The sequence below is a fragment of the Panulirus ornatus genome, chromosome 57 (assembly GCF_036320965.1).
Source record: "Panulirus ornatus isolate Po-2019 chromosome 57, ASM3632096v1, whole genome shotgun sequence".
Classification (NCBI taxonomy): Eukaryota; Metazoa; Arthropoda; class Malacostraca; order Decapoda; family Palinuridae; genus Panulirus; species Panulirus ornatus.
This window is the reverse complement of record NC_092280.1, coordinates 2891883-2909353: the sequence shown is the minus strand read 5'-3', so window position 1 is coordinate 2909353 and position 17471 is coordinate 2891883. Positions and strand designations below refer to the sequence as shown.

At 38.8% G+C, this 17471-nt stretch overlaps 1 protein-coding gene across 3 annotated transcripts in view; it reads right to left on the bottom strand.

Annotated features, from left to right (window-relative positions):
- Window positions 1-17471, bottom strand: part of NC2alpha (negative cofactor 2 alpha) — a 347119-nt gene that overhangs the window by 22048 nt on the left and 307600 nt on the right. For all 3 annotated transcript variants that reach the window (XM_071694268.1, XM_071694267.1, XM_071694266.1), the window contains 5 exons: window positions 15792-15885; window positions 13895-14106; window positions 9968-10097; window positions 5987-6083; window positions 4427-4560 (listed from right to left, as the gene is read on the bottom strand). In XM_071694268.1, coding sequence (XP_071550369.1) covers window positions 4427-4560; window positions 5987-6083; window positions 9968-10097; window positions 13895-14106; window positions 15792-15885 — 667 coding nt within the window. The remainder of the gene's footprint in view (window positions 1-4426; window positions 4561-5986; window positions 6084-9967; window positions 10098-13894; window positions 14107-15791; window positions 15886-17471) is intronic.

The following is a 17471-nucleotide window of genomic DNA, read 5'->3' as shown; positions in this document are numbered from 1 at the left end:
GATCTAATGTTTCAAATCTAATACTGTGCTTCATTTTTCGCACAATCAATAGGAAATAAATCAACAGTTTATTCTACAACACTGAGTTTTCTTCCAAACAAAATTTCTCAAGTGATAAAATATATAGAGGATATTATGCTCATACATAATTTTTTTTTCTTCTATCTCACATGGCATAGGGCTTTTGCACTCTTATAACTTTCTGTAGATTTAAGTTGCTGACAACACTTTCAATTAATTTTTGTTCTGAGAACAGTAAGAGGATATTCATCATTTAACTAGGAAATACACTTACCCTCATATTTTTCCAGTGGTCTGGGGAATAGAAGCCGAAGGAGCATTTAATACAACTTTTGAAAAGAAAACAGTTAAATTCAATGAAATTAGGATCTGAGAGAGAAGATTAGCATCTGAATAATGATTAATTAGCATTTTCATAAACCCAACTTTGGGATCTAAAGATGTTTTGGGTCTTACAATGATTAAGAGGAACTGGAAAAGCTGTAATGAAAGGCATAATATGCCTTCCAATCAAAATCATTCGCAATTGCTTTTTTTTATGAAAACATGTACACTCACCAGTTATGAGAATATGTAAATTATATGAGAATTGTAAATTATGAGAATTGTTTCTTCTGTTTTAGAAATGCCAATGCTTTATAATACATGCCTTTCACATAAATGGCAAAGACTGAGGACAGATCTGAGGAGACTGTAACATATTTCATGCTGCTGGCATCAACTGTGAACATAACTCGCATTCATATCTACATCCTATTAGTGGTTTCTTTATGATGTTTACCAACACCTTGAATAAAGCAACTGTGAACATTACTCAGATTCATATTCATATCCTATTTGTGGTTTCTTCATGAGTTTACCGAATTTTTTTTGTACAAATACAAAAATTATGATTTTTTTTTTTTTTTTTTTTTGCTTTGTCGCTGTCTCCCGCGTCTGTGAGGTAGCGCAAGGAAACAGACGAAAGAAATGGCCCAACCCACCCCCATACACATGTATATACATACGTCCACACACGCAAATATACATACCTCCACAGCTTTCCATGGTTTACCCCAGACGCTTCACATGCCTTGATTCAATCCACTGACAGCACGTCAACCCCGGTATACCACATCGCTCCAATTCACTCTATTCCTTGCCCTCCTTTCACCCTCCTGCATGTTCAGGCCCCGATCACACAAAATCTTTTTCACTCCATCTTTCCACCTCCAATTTGGTCTCCCTCTTCTCCTCGTTCCCTCCACCTCCGACATATATATCCTTTTGGTCAATCTTTCCTCACTCATTCTCTCCATGTGCCCAAACCATTTCAAAACACCCTCTTCTGCTCTCTCAACCACGCTCTTTTTATTTCCACACATCTCTCTTACCCTTACGTTACTTACTCGATCAAACCACCTCACACCACACATTGTCCTCAAACATCTTATTTCCAGCACATCCATCCTCCTGCGCACAACTCTATGCATAGCCCACGCCTCGCAACCATACAACATTGTTGGAACCACTATTCCTTCAAACATACCCATTTTTGCTTTCCGAGATAATGCTCTCGACTTCCACACATTCTTCAAGGCTCCCAGAATTTTCGCCCCCTCCCCCACCCTATGATCCACTTCCGCTTCCATGGTTCCATCCGCTGCCAGATCCACTCCCAGATATCTAAAACACTTCACTTCCTCCAGTTTTTCTCCATTCAAAAACTGATATGCTGAGGAATAAAAGGAATGCAAACAGCAAAAAAAAAGAAAAAAAAAAAAGACAAGCAATAAGGCCTTATGATTAATGTAATTTTCAAAGTGATGTATGGGGAAAATTATCATCACAGTGTTCTAAAGACAAGCTGTTTTCTGGATGTAGAATTACTACTGATCACAACTTTTCTTTTCTTGTCTCAGGATATTAATCATGGGTCTCCTTCTTCTAGTGAAGGAGAAGGATTAAAATCATTATATTAGAAATACAATCCATAGTTATCTAATTTCTCAGTTGGTTGGATAGATGCTCCCATATAAATGATGATTCATTTCAATAACTGTGCAGAACTTGATGACATGATAAATTCAACATTACCTAACAAACTATGATTAAATATCAATGCTGAATTTGAGAGAGATAATGTCAGTGCCTGAGAATGGTTCCACTTCAGTATATCCTTATATCTTCTAAAATGACTGAAATTTTCTGATCACTTTCAGAGTTCCATTATCCTAAATTTTCAGAAAGCTTATTAAACTTGGTAAAAGTGTCTTCCAAGTATCAAAGCCATCATCTATATTTTGAAGCAATTATGCATTATCTACCAATTGTACAAAATTTTGTTATTTCCCTTACACCATTATATGCATTCTTCCCAATTTCTCTCCCTCCACTCTATTTCCTAACTTTATATTGATGGTGGTGTAAATGCATGATAACTTACACTGCTGGTAGTGTAATTGCAAGACATGGGCCACACAGGCCTTTGGACGAGCTGATTTATTTGTCTGAGGGCAGAATGTAACAACTACACAATAATGCCACCCCACCCACCTGGGCTGAGTTTGTGATTGTCTCCATAGTGCAAAGGCAGTATTACTTTCATTCTTACGTATTTTCTTCATAATTAAGGTGTGTTTTATGTTATCTCAGTGTTATTTTACCATAATTCAGAACTTGATTTTTTTGGTTTTGTAGCTGCATGGAGGTCCATACAATTTTTTCAAGCAACAAAAGGATAGGGTAAAAAAAAAAAAGGAAAACTTAAGAAAGAACCTACCTTTCAAGATAACTTATACACATTCTGGACTATCATACAATGGTCTCCAGATGTAAACAGAGGTATCGTGAAACAAAAATAATCTTTCCAAAGCCAAAGACTCCTTTTGCTTATCTCAAACAGCGAGACTCCTTAACAAATCCAATGGAAAAGACACAAACCTTAAGCTATAGGCTCTAGTTGACAGTCCTGGTTGTGAAGGGTGAACCTACCTCCTTATCTAATCAGGAACACTTCTTGCTAATAAAGATGATGAACAAATAAATGTTCTGACAACAAGAACATCTCTGAATGTCTTGACAAAACATAAAGGACACCATTCCTTAAAGGGACCTTTTTCAGAGTTTGTACCTTTCGCTTGATCTACTGGTGCTTTCATTTGTACTCTTCCCAATCACTTGCACTCCTTTCTTACAGACCATCCATGTACCTCTCACTTCTCTTAAACTATTCATTTAATTTCCTCATTCTTCCAATCATTAAACTTTCCCATATGCCACATTCCTAATTCCATGTAATTAAGTGTTTTAACTACACATTTATGCACTGTTTCCCTAAATAACTCCCATTCCCAATACTTCATTACTCTCACACTCAGCCATTATTTACTAAATTTCCCAAGGTATCTCTTGCTCACTTCTATTTATCTATCAATATCTCTGATGCCTGTTCCCTCCTAGAACTTCCTCAAGCGGGTGGCCATGACAATAGTCTCCATAACTAGTAAACTCCAGTGCAGCTTCTTAGCCTTTAGTGCCTCAATCCAATTAACAGGCCACTAGCAGAGGGCAACTCTAGTGTAGTGTTTGCAGAGGCTCCTACATAATGTTTTACTGACTACTTCTACCTAATGCTCCTGCCTTTTACTAAAACCATCACAAACTGGCCTCCATGAAGAAATTATCAGATATTTCACCTGGAGCCCCTTTTAGTAAATTAACATCACATCCATGAACCTCTACCTTTTCAAGCCAGTGCATTAGCACATAATTCAGCAATGCCTGTTAATACCCAGCACTACTCATCTGTGTGTACTTACACATGAGCATTCTATTAACCCTTAAACTGCTCCCATCATCATCTGACAGTTCAGGGAGGACTGCTCCCATTGTTACACTATGATACAACTATTTGCACATAGCATGGTGTAAGGCATGCAAGGGGGAGGGTGGTTTACAGGGGGTGGTTTGCAGTTAATGGACTAACAATGGCATATGAAGTAGCTGATGAAAACCAAAGAAAGGTCTGCAAAGCATGGTTGTGGTTTCTGTGCACTAAACACAGCAGCTGAAGAATGTATGTGAGTGAATGAAGCCCTTTTTCTATTCTTATATGTTCCTGGACCTCCCAAGCTAATGCAGGATATGACAAACAAGTGCAAAAAGAAAATTGGGAACAACTACAGAAATATTTACAAAAAAAGAACCTTGGATTAACAATCATACAAGATGCAAGGTGGAAGAAAGAAACAGTACCGGTATCATTTATTAAGCAAGATCTGCAGTGAGTGCTACATGCTAACCCTGCCTTTCCTGTAAAATCTTGACACAAATTATATATCTTGCACACTCCTCACCCCAACAGCTGTTTGTATATTTGTTCAAAAGCATGTAGGTGCACAGACATCTAAAACAGCTTACTTACCCAACATGAGCTGGATGTGACAATGGAGGCTTTGGCTGATCTAGGACAGGTGACGGTGATTTCTGGGAAATATCACTACAGTTCCTAGGATTTTCTGCTGCAGCTATCACTTCTTCATCTGTATCAGTCTCTTGCTAAGAAAAGAGATACAGCATTATCAAAATACAAAAATAATCAAATGAAAAAAATCAATATATAGTTTTCTGTCTGTTGAACAAAAGGAAAAGGGTTTAATTCCTATTCTGTTGTCCTTATCAAATATGTAATGAATTCTGTACTTCTTTTGTATTCTCATTTTAGTGGCTTTCTTCAACTTAGTAATCTTCAGCCTTTGGCTGAAATGAATTTTCAATAAACCATTAATGTTATCATCATCATTATTAATGTAGTAAAATCTCTTAAATCAAGCATTCTAAAAACTAGTTCCACTCAAAAAAAAAGTGCAGTTTTGACAATAAAGTATTTCATTCAAAATAAACCAAAAAGTTACAGGCATTCCAATCAAAAACTGGGACTTCTGAGTGGGACTCTCAGAATGCATATTTCAATTCTGTATTGCTTCGATTTCCTTTAGTCTTGTTTCCACCAATATATTTTGATCATTCCTGGTACTGTGTTACTTTTGTCACTAATTTGCTCTTTATACGCTCATATCATGTGAATGTGAAGCAGGAGTAGTACCCTCGCATTTTAAATTTTCCAAAAGAAGGAACAGAGAAGGGGGCCAAGGGAGGATATTCCCTCTAAGGTTTAGTCCTCTGTTCTTAACGCTACCTCATTAGCATGGGAAATGGCGAGTATGTATGAATTTTTTTTTTCATACATATTTGCCATTTCCCCCTTAGCTAAGTAGTGTTATGAACAGAAGACTGAGCCTTGGAGGGAATATCCTCACTTGGCCCCCCTTCTCTGTTCCTTTTTTTTGGTGGATATGACTAATATATAGATGTGTCAAAAAGAATTGGCTGATAGTTCTCTGCTCCATGACTTCAGCCATATCTGATCAATACATGGAGCATCATAGTGGCCCTGGAAACCATTCTGCCTCCCTTGACTGGTGGAGCTGTTCAGACTCAGTGTGGGTGACATGCTGTTTTGATGTAATTTCTCTAAGTTGAATAAGGAAATTTGTAATTTAGAATAGTCATATGTAATGTGAGTTACAAGTTGTGTAAAAAAAAGCTATCTGAGTTTTAAGTTGTTCGTGCTATAGACAGAGAATAAGAATATGTGGACTGAGTTCCAAAAATCCATATGCATGTATGGCAGAAAAGAGACAGCAACTTGGGCTAGGGATAGGAATATGATAGTCACTGCAGTAATGGCTCAGAATGCTGCCAGCTCTAATCCTCCTGATACCTAGCCTACCACCACTGTCTGCTTACATACAAGATAAAAATAACTTTTACAAATGCAGAATAAGAAATACATTCTTTAAGTTAAGCAGAATAAGCTTATGTGTACTGTTTATCAAAAATATGGTAAAATTATCAAAATTCTAAAATAATCATTCTAATCAATGAACTGAGAAAAAGAATCTTTTAAGAAGCAAATACAGACCACTTCCTCATCCGAATTGACATCAACAGACAATCCATCATCAGAGTCAGGTTCTTCAACAATTTGCACAGGAGGCACTACCTTTCTTGGACGACCCCTGCAATATAATGTTTCATTTGCAATCAGTCGTCAGGATTATAATAGGATGTTCAGAAGGAAGTATTCTGATATCATTAGTGCTATTCTATGAAAACAGAAAGTTTACTGGCATTAAACAATGACAGTGAACATAGTTTTCTATTAATAAAATCATACATCTATCTTTCCATCATCTTAAATTCTGTTCCTATCTACATGGATGGATCAAAATCACACAACTTCAAAGATTACCTAAACATATCTCTGGTTTCAGAAGTGGTAGAGGATGTGTGGATCAGGTGTTTGCTTTGAAGAATGTATGTGAGAAATACTTAGAAAAGCAAATGGATTTGTATGTAGCATTTATGGATCTGGAGAAGGCATATGATAGAGTTGATAGAGATGCTCTGTGGAAGGTATTAAGAATATCAGGTGTGGGTGGCAAGTTGTTAGAAGTAGTGAAAAGTTTTTATCAAGGATGTAAGGCATGTGTACGTGTAGGAAGAAAGGAAAGTGATTGGTTCTCAGTGAATGTAGGTTTGCGGCAGGGGTGTGTGATGTCTCCATGGTTGTTTAATTTGTTTATGGATGGGGTTGTTAGGGAGGTGAATGCAAGAGTTTTGGAAAGAGGGGCAAGAATGAAGTCTGTTGTGGATGAGAGAGCTTGGGAAGTGAGTCAGTTGTTGTTCGCTGATGATACAGCACTGGTGGCTGATTCATGTGAGAAACTGCAGAAGCTGGTGACTGAGTTTGGTAAAGTGTGTGAAAGAAGAAAGTTAAGAGTAAATGTGAATAAGAGCAAGGTTATTAGGTACAGTAGGGTTGAGGGTCAAGTCAATTGGGAGGTAAGTTTGAATGGAGAAAAACTGGACAAAGTAAAGTGTTTTAGATATCTGGGAGTGGATCTGGCAGTGGATGGAGCCATGGTAGCAGAAGTGAATCATAGGGTGGGGGAGGGGGTGAAAATCCTGGGAGCCTTGAAGAATGTGTGGAAGTTGAGAACATTATTTCGGAAAGCAAAAATGGGTATGTTTGAAGGAATAGTGGTTCCAACAATGTTGTATGGTTGCGAGGCGTGGGCTATGGATAGAGTTGTGCGCAGGAGGGTGGATGTGCTGGAAATGAGATGTTTGAGGACAATGTGTGGTGTGAGGTGGTTTGATCGAGTAAGTAATGTAAGGGTAAGAGAGATGTGTGGAAATAAAAAGAGCATGGTTGAGAGAGCAGAAGAGGGTGTTTTGAAATGGTTTGGGCACATGGAGAGAATGAGTGAGGAAAGATTGACCAAGAGGATATATGTGTCAGAGGTGGAGGGAACGAGGAGAAGTGGGAGACCAAATTGGAGGTGGAAAGATGGAGTGAAAAAGATTTTGAGTGATCGGGGCCTGAACATGCAGGAGGGTGAAAGGCTGGCAAGGAATAGAGTGAATTGGATCGATGTGGTACACCGGGGTTGACGTGCTGTCAGTGGAGTGAATCAGGGCATGTGAAGCGTCTGGGTTAATGCCATGGAAAGCTGTGTGGGACCTGGATGTGGAAAGGGAGCTGTGGTTTCGGGCATTATTGCATGACAGCTAGAGACTGAGTGCGAATGAATGAGGCCTTTGTTGTCTTTTCCTAGCGCTACCCCACACACATGAGGGGGGAGGGGGATGGTATTCCATGTGTGGCGAGGTGGCGATGGGAATGAATAAAGGCAGACAGTGTGAATTGTGTGCATGGGTATATATGTATGTGTCTGTGTGTGTATATATATGTGTACATTGAGATGTATAGGTATGTATATTTGCGTGTGTGGACGTGTGTGTATATACATGTGTATTGGGGTGGGTTGGGCCATTTCTTTCGTCTGTTTCCTTGCGCTACCTCGAAAATGCGGGAGACAGCGACAAAGCAAAATAAAAAAAAAAAAATCTCTGAATTATGTTTTGTGAGCTAAAGTGACTATAGGTTTCTTTGTTAAAAGAGTAAAAGCATTTCTTATATTTTCATTTTACAAATCAACAATTTTGCCCACAATAGGGTGAGCCCACCCCATATCTGAGATGAATGAGGTACGTACAGCAAGTAATCAGCCAAGTGAAAATTCCATTTCATACTTGTCAGTTATCTGCATTAGCAAGGTAGCATCAGGAATATGTGAAAAACAACCTCATTCATTCATATTCATTATCAATAGATACATACACAGTTGGTATCTGAGTCTGGGAGGAACTTGAGTATTAATGTACATATAAGTAATTTAGATAGAAGTAAAGTTATAAGGGGAGAGAGAGATACATTGGGTGTAGTGTGAGTCTGAATGAAGAGAACCTGTAGGAAGTGAAGTGTTTTAGATACATAGCAATGGACAAGGCAGTGAATGCAAGCATGGGAGCTGAAGTGAGCCATGGGGTGGGTAAGGGGTGAAAAGGTTCTGGGCATATTGAGGAATGCCTGGAAAGGGACATCACTCCATGTGAGGGCAAAGATGGGTACTTTTAACGATGTAGAGGTCCCAACAGTGTTACATGGATGTAAGACCTGGTTCCTAGATGACAAAGTACAAAAAAAAAGGAATGTGTTGGAAAGGAAATGCTTAAGGACAATATGTGGTACGAGCTGGGTTAAGTGAGTAGGATATGATTAGGTAAGAGAGAAGTGTGGTAGGAAGAGGAGTATGTATGAAAGAGCTGAAGAGAGTGTGGTTAAAATGATCTAAGACATATGAAGAGGATGAGTGAAGAAAGGATGACCAAGTGCACACACATATCAAAGCTGAAAGAAAATGAAGGAGGAGGAAACCAGTAGGAAAGGTGAAGGATGGAGAAAATGCTTCAAATGTTTAGGGACAGAACATATAGAAGGGTGTAAAGTGCGCAAGGGATAGACTGAATTGGAGCAATGTAGTATACAGTGGGTAATGTGCTAACAGTGTGTTGACCTGGAGAATATGAAGTGGTTTGGGGAAACCAAAGTAAAAATCTGTGGGGTCTGGTTGTGGACAGGGGGCACTAGTTTTGGTGCATCATACATGACAGTCAGAGAGAGGATGTACACAAATGAGGCCATTTCTTTGTATATTCTTGACACTACCTTATTAAAAAGGGAAATGACACGTAGGTATGAAAGAAAAAATAAATATACATTGCAATGAGGGTATTACTATACTATGCCTGCTTCAGGTTACATCACATAAATATTTACCTTTGCAAAGGCAGTATTGTTATCAGATGATGAAAGGGAAGACAGTCTTACTAATGAACTCCTGATTAACCCACCTACTTGTTAAGTTGTCCACTCCCTAACAGACCCATTCCTTTAGTTAACTACTCCTTGAGCGAATTTCTTAGCCATCTCATTCTAAGGAAGTTCATTGTTTCCCGACTTCACTGTACAACAGCCTCAAAGTTATAAGCATTCCAGAAAAAGAGGTCTTGGGATTAAAATAACACTATATTGCTGCAATTCCTACTAGATTTCACCTACTTGTGGTAATGCCCCAAGTGAAAAGTCAGCTTCAGCACGGCAGTATAATTGTCAATGCATGAAAAGGAGAAAAATCTCAACAAAGAAATTTTCACTTCAGAGAAGTCCACCATTTTTGTACTACAGACTATAATGCAACCTTTAAGCTGTAAGAGTCCTATAAAGGGGTCCTGGTGTCATCTGATTAAATTTATATCGTATTACTCATTGCTTGAGTGTATACTTCAACTAGGTGACTAAAGTATCTAAATAATGATACAAGGTTAAAAATACTATGCTATGCTAAAGATCAGTCACAATTCATGATGCACAAAACCATGCCAGCCTGCTTCACAATAATCAAGTACTCATTCTCAAGCCTTCTACTCTGGGTACATAACTTTCAATACTGAACCAATCCTACTTAAAAGAATATGTACCACAATATATACTAACCGGGGCCTGGGTGCACCATGGCCTGCAGAAGTCATATCTACTGAAGATCCTTGACCCCTGCCTCGACCTCTACCTCTACCTCTGCCTCTACCTCTGCCTCGGGATGCTTTCCCTTCCATCAAACTCTCACCTGAAAAGTGTATTTGGCTCTTTGCTAAAATTGCAAGATAGGCCTTAGCATATACTGTATATGCAAATTTTACCCTGATCACAAAAATCTATGATTTTATGTTACTTGTAAGAGATAGAGGCATTAACTTAATGTGTGATGAAGGGTTTAAATGTGCCATCACTTGTTAAGTCATGAATAGCAAGAATAAATTCTCAATGACTTGGATGCTAAACTAATACTTCTAAATCAAGAAGAAAACAAAATAGATTTCTGAGAGTATGTTCTTGACTTTTAACTTTCAGACTAATAAAAAACTGCAATATGCATGGTACTGATAGAAGTACTATAGGAATTTTGCAATGCTTCACTGAAAATCAATAGCTACCACAGATTCCAAGGTCACTGACAAGCTTATAAGAAAATGCCAGAGCAGATTAAGCACTAAGCAAAAAGACTTTTTACGATATAAATGTAATATGCTTCATGATCTTTTAAAGTTCAGACCATTAACACATCACTGCCTTCCTATTTCTGAGGAATCCCATGTAGCTGCACTTTACATACCCAAAGCTTTTGATAGGGTGTGGCATTGAGGTCTCACCTCTACACTCCCCTATTTTGGCTTACCTTCCTCACTTTTCTCTCTCACATCTAACTTTCTCTGGCCAATCTATCTCTGTGAATATTGATGGATCAGCCTTCCCCAATTTCTCCATCAATGGTGGTGTCCCTAAGGTTCTGTCCTGTACCCTACACTTTTTCTCCTTTTTACCAACAATTTACTCTCCTCCTCAAATAACCATATGCACTCATATGCTGTTGACTCAACACTGCATTCCTCTACATCCTTCAATCCTGCTCCTTCTTCTCTTACTCGATCTTGTCTCAACACAACTTCCTCAATAAGATCAGACTTGGACAAGATGTCTCAAAGGGGGTAGATGAAACTTGATTAAGTTTTATGCCTCCAAGACCCAGTTTCAACCCATCTCTATTGAAAATTCCTCTTAGCTTTCCTCTCTCTCCTTTGACGGTTCTATAATTCCACCTCTTGACTCAATGAACATACTTGGTATCACCGTAACATCACCTCTTTCTTTCTGGAAATAGCTAAGTTTGTCCCTAAGAAACTGAGAGTCCTGCTTATATGATGAAATTATTAGATAAAGTTGATTGGAAATGGTATGACTTATAAACTCTCCAAGGATAATATCAAAACTTGACCTGCAAGCCCTATACTTTAATTCTGATTCACTTCCCCTTCTATATGTATTGCTTTGGTTTTTGCTTCTGAGAGCTGGCTGCTCGTGTGCCCCCACCAAAATCTACACCAAGCAATACTCAGCAAACCTCTGCGTCACATGATTAATGTGTAGCCATCGGCAATTCAAGGGTGGTCCATTTTGATAAACTGTTTCTTTCTTTACACCTAAAAGCTTTGGAATTCTCTACCCTCTCATGTCTTTTCCAGTATATACGACCTGGCACATCTTAAGACAGGTTTATCACTTCTTTCAAAATTCAGAAATACTTTCCTTTGTCTCTTCTTTTTCCCTTTCTTAATCTCCTCTATATTTCAGCAAAGGCCAAGCCTTGATGTGGACTCTTGTCTTTGAAAAAAAATCCCATTCTTCCTACTTATAATATGCATCTCACTCTCCTTATGATACCTGGCATCCCAAAGCCTTCATTATTCCATCCTTCTATATCTGCTTTGGTCTCCCCTTCTCTTTTGCTGATAATGCTTCTGACATGTATATTCTCTCTGTCAATCTTTCTTCCTTTGTCCTCCATGTAGCTTGAACCAACACCCTGGTCAGTCCTCCCAATAAGACTAAGGTTAATAACACATCTCTCTCTCTCTCTCTCTCTCTCTCTCCCTCTCTCTCTCTCTCTCTCTCTCTCTCTCTCTCTCTCTCTCTCTCTCAATTTTGACATAATCAACCTACTTCATTCACATATCCTACTCAAGCATTTAATTTCCAGCCAAACCATCCTCTTCCTTTCTTTTACATTTAAAGCCTAGAACTCAAATCCATACAATTCTATTCAGATTAACATACCTTCACTCAGACCCATCTTCACTCTTACAGACAGTAACCTTTTCTTCCATGTGCTCCTTATAAAAGCTATGGCCCTTGACTCCTCTTCCAACCCATGACTAACTTCAGCCCCTATAGTTTCATCTGTTGCCACATCTACCCTAGGTGCCTAAAGCACCCAACTTCCTCTAAGTCCACTCAATCCAAACTTACAATTAAACAATTCTGTCTTAACCCCCTCGTGCATCTCATTTCTTTCCTTTTGTTCACATCTACTCTCATGGTTCTCCTTTCACATACTCTCCCATACTCTGTCACCAGGTTTGGGAATTTTAATTTGAGTCTGAGCATTGTCATCTGCCAACAACAAATGGCTCACATTTACATGCTTCCCATTCTCAGTATACTGCACATATGCTCTTTACTCAAAGGCCATTTTATTTGCCTCCCTGACCACCTCATCCATTAACAGATTAAATGGCAAGTGACATCATACCCCCTTGATTCATAACCACCTTCACTGGGAGCCACAGAACATCCTCCCTTCCTACTCACACATGTGCCTTACTCTCCAGGCAAAAGCTTCTCCTAGCATTTAGTAATTTTCACTTCATCCCACATATCTGGAGCTTCATCCATAAGGCATCTCAGTCAACCTATCATGTGATTTCTTCTAACACATAAATGCCATAAACAAGTGACTCTCTCAAAATCTTTCTTACACACATTCTTTAAAGCAAATACTGGGTCTACACACCCTCTGCTTCTGAAACCACACTGTTCCTCTACAGTATGATTTCAACCCTTAGATCACCATTATCTCTTACATATAATCGGGTATTCTCATCAGACTAATACCTCTACAATTTGAAAATTCACAGATGTCCTCTTTGCTTTAACTCAAGGGCACTAAATAAGCACTTTGCAAGCTCTCAAGCACCTCAGCTTGGGTCATGCATACGCAAAAATGCCTGAATAACAAATCATATGACACTGCCACCCCCTGTCTTGAGAAACTGAAGGGCAGTCCCTTCTACTCCTATAACATTTCATATTTCATATTACATAAAGCTCTATCTTCTCTGTTTATGTCATTTCATTCATCCTGACTATCCCTTTGCATCCCACCTCATTCCAAACATATCAAACCTCTTCCCCATCATCTAACACATTCAAAATGTACTTCTAAACACTCATCCACTTGGTATAACACCTTTGTCTATGATTTTTCCATTTACTTTCCTCCTTGCTGTCCCCATCAGTTATTTGTTTTCTTCACATTATTCACCTTCCAAAAACGTTTCTAACTCCCTCAAGTTCATCAATATTCTCTCTCCCCATTTCTCATTTGCCCTCTTTTTCAGCAATTGTACCTTTCTCTTGACTTTACACAACTTTCTCTAGTTCTCCTCCCAATGATTTGCACTATTCCTCTGCAGATAATGTTCACACACCTCTCTCTTCTGTTTCACATAATAATCTAGTTTCCTCATTCCACTATTTCCTAACTTTTCTCATAAGTCCACATCCCACCTTTTGCATGCCAACCATAACTTCCAGCTCTTTACAGGTCTCTTTCAAAAACTAAAGTCTTAGTCACACTTGCTTCTATCTTAAAATGAACAGAAAAAATTCACATATACTCATGAGTCCACTTCTTTTAAAACTTTGACAAAACTTTTACTTAAACTTCAACAAGAGAGTCTTCTTTCCTCTTAGTTTTTACTCTCCAATTCATATGCATATCATTCACAATCATCATTTTTTCAATACCTGGTGCACATTGTGGAAAGAGGCTGGATATTGGCTGCAGGGCTGGTACAGGGGGTGTATTTCCCGGGGGTGGGAATGAGAGGACTGGAGTCATGGGTGTGCTGGGGGTTGGAGGTCCTGCGTCAATGTCACCATCAGTGCTGATGTCTGCTACAGATGCAACCAACTCTTGCAGGAAATCAAACCTTTTTTCTGCCATGATGCATTGCTTTCTGTAAAAATGAGAAAAAACTCAAAACCAATCATAACATATAAACAATGTGTACATAATATTGTAGTGTAATTCATCTACAGAATCAAGGTTCTATAAATTCATAAGAAAACAAGAGAAGATCTTTCAAAATACAGTGTGTTTGATTGTTTTAGTTCCCTTTTTGTGGCACATCAAATGCTACAGTTTATGTAAAAGATATATTGTGCCACATTTTTCATCATTTTGTATATCTTGTTTTTGCCCAGTTTCTCATTCATTTTCATTCTTTTCTTTATCCAACAGTCCTATTATCATCACTGTTTGAAGATGCTAAGTGATTCTTTTCCTTGTCCAAAGATGCCATTGACAGTCCTGAGGGGATTTAGTTTGTGCGAGTTTGCTTTGTAGTGAGTCAAATGTCATATGGATGTCATATGTAATACCTAGTATGGTTAGGGTGCTCATAAGTGGAAATGGTTTGTCATTCAGGGTTATGGGAAGGTGCAGGTTGGATTTATGCCTGTCTAGGGTTAAGAGAGTGATGTTAGGTTTTTGTGGGAATGGAGACAATATGTTTGAGTGAGACAATACTCGGACTGTGTGATGTACTGTTGCATGTCTACTGTCACTGGAGTTGTATCAGGGTGTTGTAATTTGACTGTAAGGTTCTCTGAATGTGAAAGGAATTTACAGTGTTAAATGTGAGAGGTGCAGGGATGTAAAGCAGGTTCAAATTATTCATATATGATGTGGTTTTAAAGTTTCAATTCAAATGCTTTCTACATGAAGTACATAAAAGAATACAGAGGAAAATGGTAGGCTAGACAGGACAAATAAGGGAGCCAGGGAGCAAAAAGAGGGTGGCATTTGTGAACAGACTAGCCCAAAACCACAAATAAAACATGAGCTATAATTCAGTGCAAAAAGTAAGTACCATAAGGGTACAGCAAACAGATATGTTATATATGAATCTAAATGAATGAAAACCATGATAAAAGCAATTCATATGAGCCAAAAGTTAAATTTGTCCAGTTCCAACAAATACAGAAAAAGGGGATAGTAACTAATATTGAGGCCCCTTGCCTACCAAGGTGATAAGTAAACACACTTAGAATAATATATACCATTCACCAACAACAGTTTCAAGTTTTGAGTATACATGGTTTTCCATAGCATGATCAAATCTTATTTCTGAGCAATGGGTTTCTTGAAGCCCAGCCCAGCAGATCACTGCAGCAGGAAGAGGAGTGGAGGACTGTCATATCCAAGCAGTGTTGCTAAGGTTAGCAATGAGGGAGCCTTTAGTATGGCATAGCTGGCGGCTGCTTGCAGAAGTATGGAGGTATAGCACCAGGGGTGACATAATGCTGTCATTTCTTCGTACTTTCAGTAAACATGCATGTTGTTTCTGGAGTATAACATGCTTATTTTCATCCTTGAAATGTTCATCATGGGACTTAAGGTATGCTCCTCTTTCCCATAGGGCCCTGTACCTTACCAACCAGTTTTGCCAACTACATGGTTCTTTCACGACTATAACTCCAGTGATTGGCAAAAGGACTACTGCAATGAGGACCTGTTTATCTAATATATAAAATATTACTTCTAAGTCTAAAATGAATACAGGTACGAATATTCTACCAAAGCACCAACATCATTATAAGATACAAAGAATCAAATGTCTAGAGACTATACTATACTCACAAGTGGGCAGGAGTCAGGGTTCGGGCATGACGGGCTGTAGTGATCTCGCCTGCCCGAGTCAGCAAAGATTCCACAAAGAGCTCAAGTCCTCGAGGTGTTCACAGTTAAGGAAATACAAATTCAGAAAAAAAACTGTGAAGCAGTAACATTTTCAAGAAGTTCTAAAAACACTAGGTAAACATACAACCCAATGATACAAGATTCACTAAGCTATTGGCTTTCATTGTGGACAGTACCCCATATGTATATACTTTTTTAAACTGTACTTGTTCACAATTTTTCAAGATAGTAGGGTAATGCCAAGAACAGAATAACAGCCTCACTTGCTCATTTCCAATCTCTAGATGTCACATATAAAGCAATGAATTTAGATCCTCCATCCACTGCCAAGTTCCAGACACCATTCCATGGATTCATCTGACTTTGCATTTTCTGCTTCAGTTTCCTGACAGCATATCACTTCCTGTTTGCCATGTTACTCATCATCCCACCCTATGCACACCTTTCACCCTCCTAAATGTTCATGACCCAACAAATTAAAGTCTCTTTTACTTCATCCTTAAATCTCCCTCTTCATTTTCCCCACCCCTTGCTTCCTCCAATTTTGACCCTTATTTCCACTTAGGTAGTCTTTCTTTAATCATCCTTTCTAAACCAGGACAGCACACCAAGATCCATTTTCTCCATCATTATCTACTTACTATTACACATCTCTCTGACCCTATCATTCCTTACACATTCAACCCTTCTCTCCACAAATTGTTCTCAAACATTTCATTTCTAACACAACCACCCTCTTCAATTCTTTTTCTTCAGCGACCATGTTTGCACTAATACAACACCACTTGGACTCCTGCATCATCATACATATTGCACTCATCTTTACCCTTAATGACACACATTCCTTAATGCAGCTCAAGAACTTAGCCCTTTTCCCCACCCAGCAATTCACTTCAGCTCCCATACTTCCATCTACTGATATATCTACTTCCAGGTATCTAAAGCATTTCCCTTCCTTCAGACCTTTCCCATTCAAAGTCATATATAAAGCAACCTGTCTTGCCACCAGTTACACCTCATTACCTTGCTTTAATTCACATTAACTCTTAACAGAATATGTGCCACTGTACAAAGGCAAAGGTGATAAAGGTGAGGGCTCAAATTACAGAGGTATAAGTCTGTTGAGTATTCCTGGGAAATTATATGGGAGGGCATTGAGAAGGTGAAGGCATGTACAGATCATCAGATTGGGGAAGAGCAGTGTGGTTCCAGAAGTGGTAGAGGATGTGCAGATCAGGTGTCTGCTTTGAAGAATGAGTGTGAGAAATACTTAGAAAAACAAATGGATTTGTATGTAGCATTTATGGATCTGGAGAAGGCATATGATAACAGGGTGGTTGAGAGCGCAGAAGAGGGTGTATTGAAATGGTTTGGTCACATGGAGAGAATGAGTGAGGAAAGATTGACAAAGAGGATATATATGTCAGAGGTGGAGGAAACGAGATGTGGGAGACCAAACTGGAGGTGGTAGGATGGAGTGAAAAAGATTTTGAACAATTGGGGCCTGAACATGTAGGAGGGTGAAAGGCATGCAAGGAATAGAGTGAATTGGAATAATGTGGTATACCGGGGTCAACGTGCTGTCAATGGATTGAACCAGGGCATGTGAAGTGTCTGGGG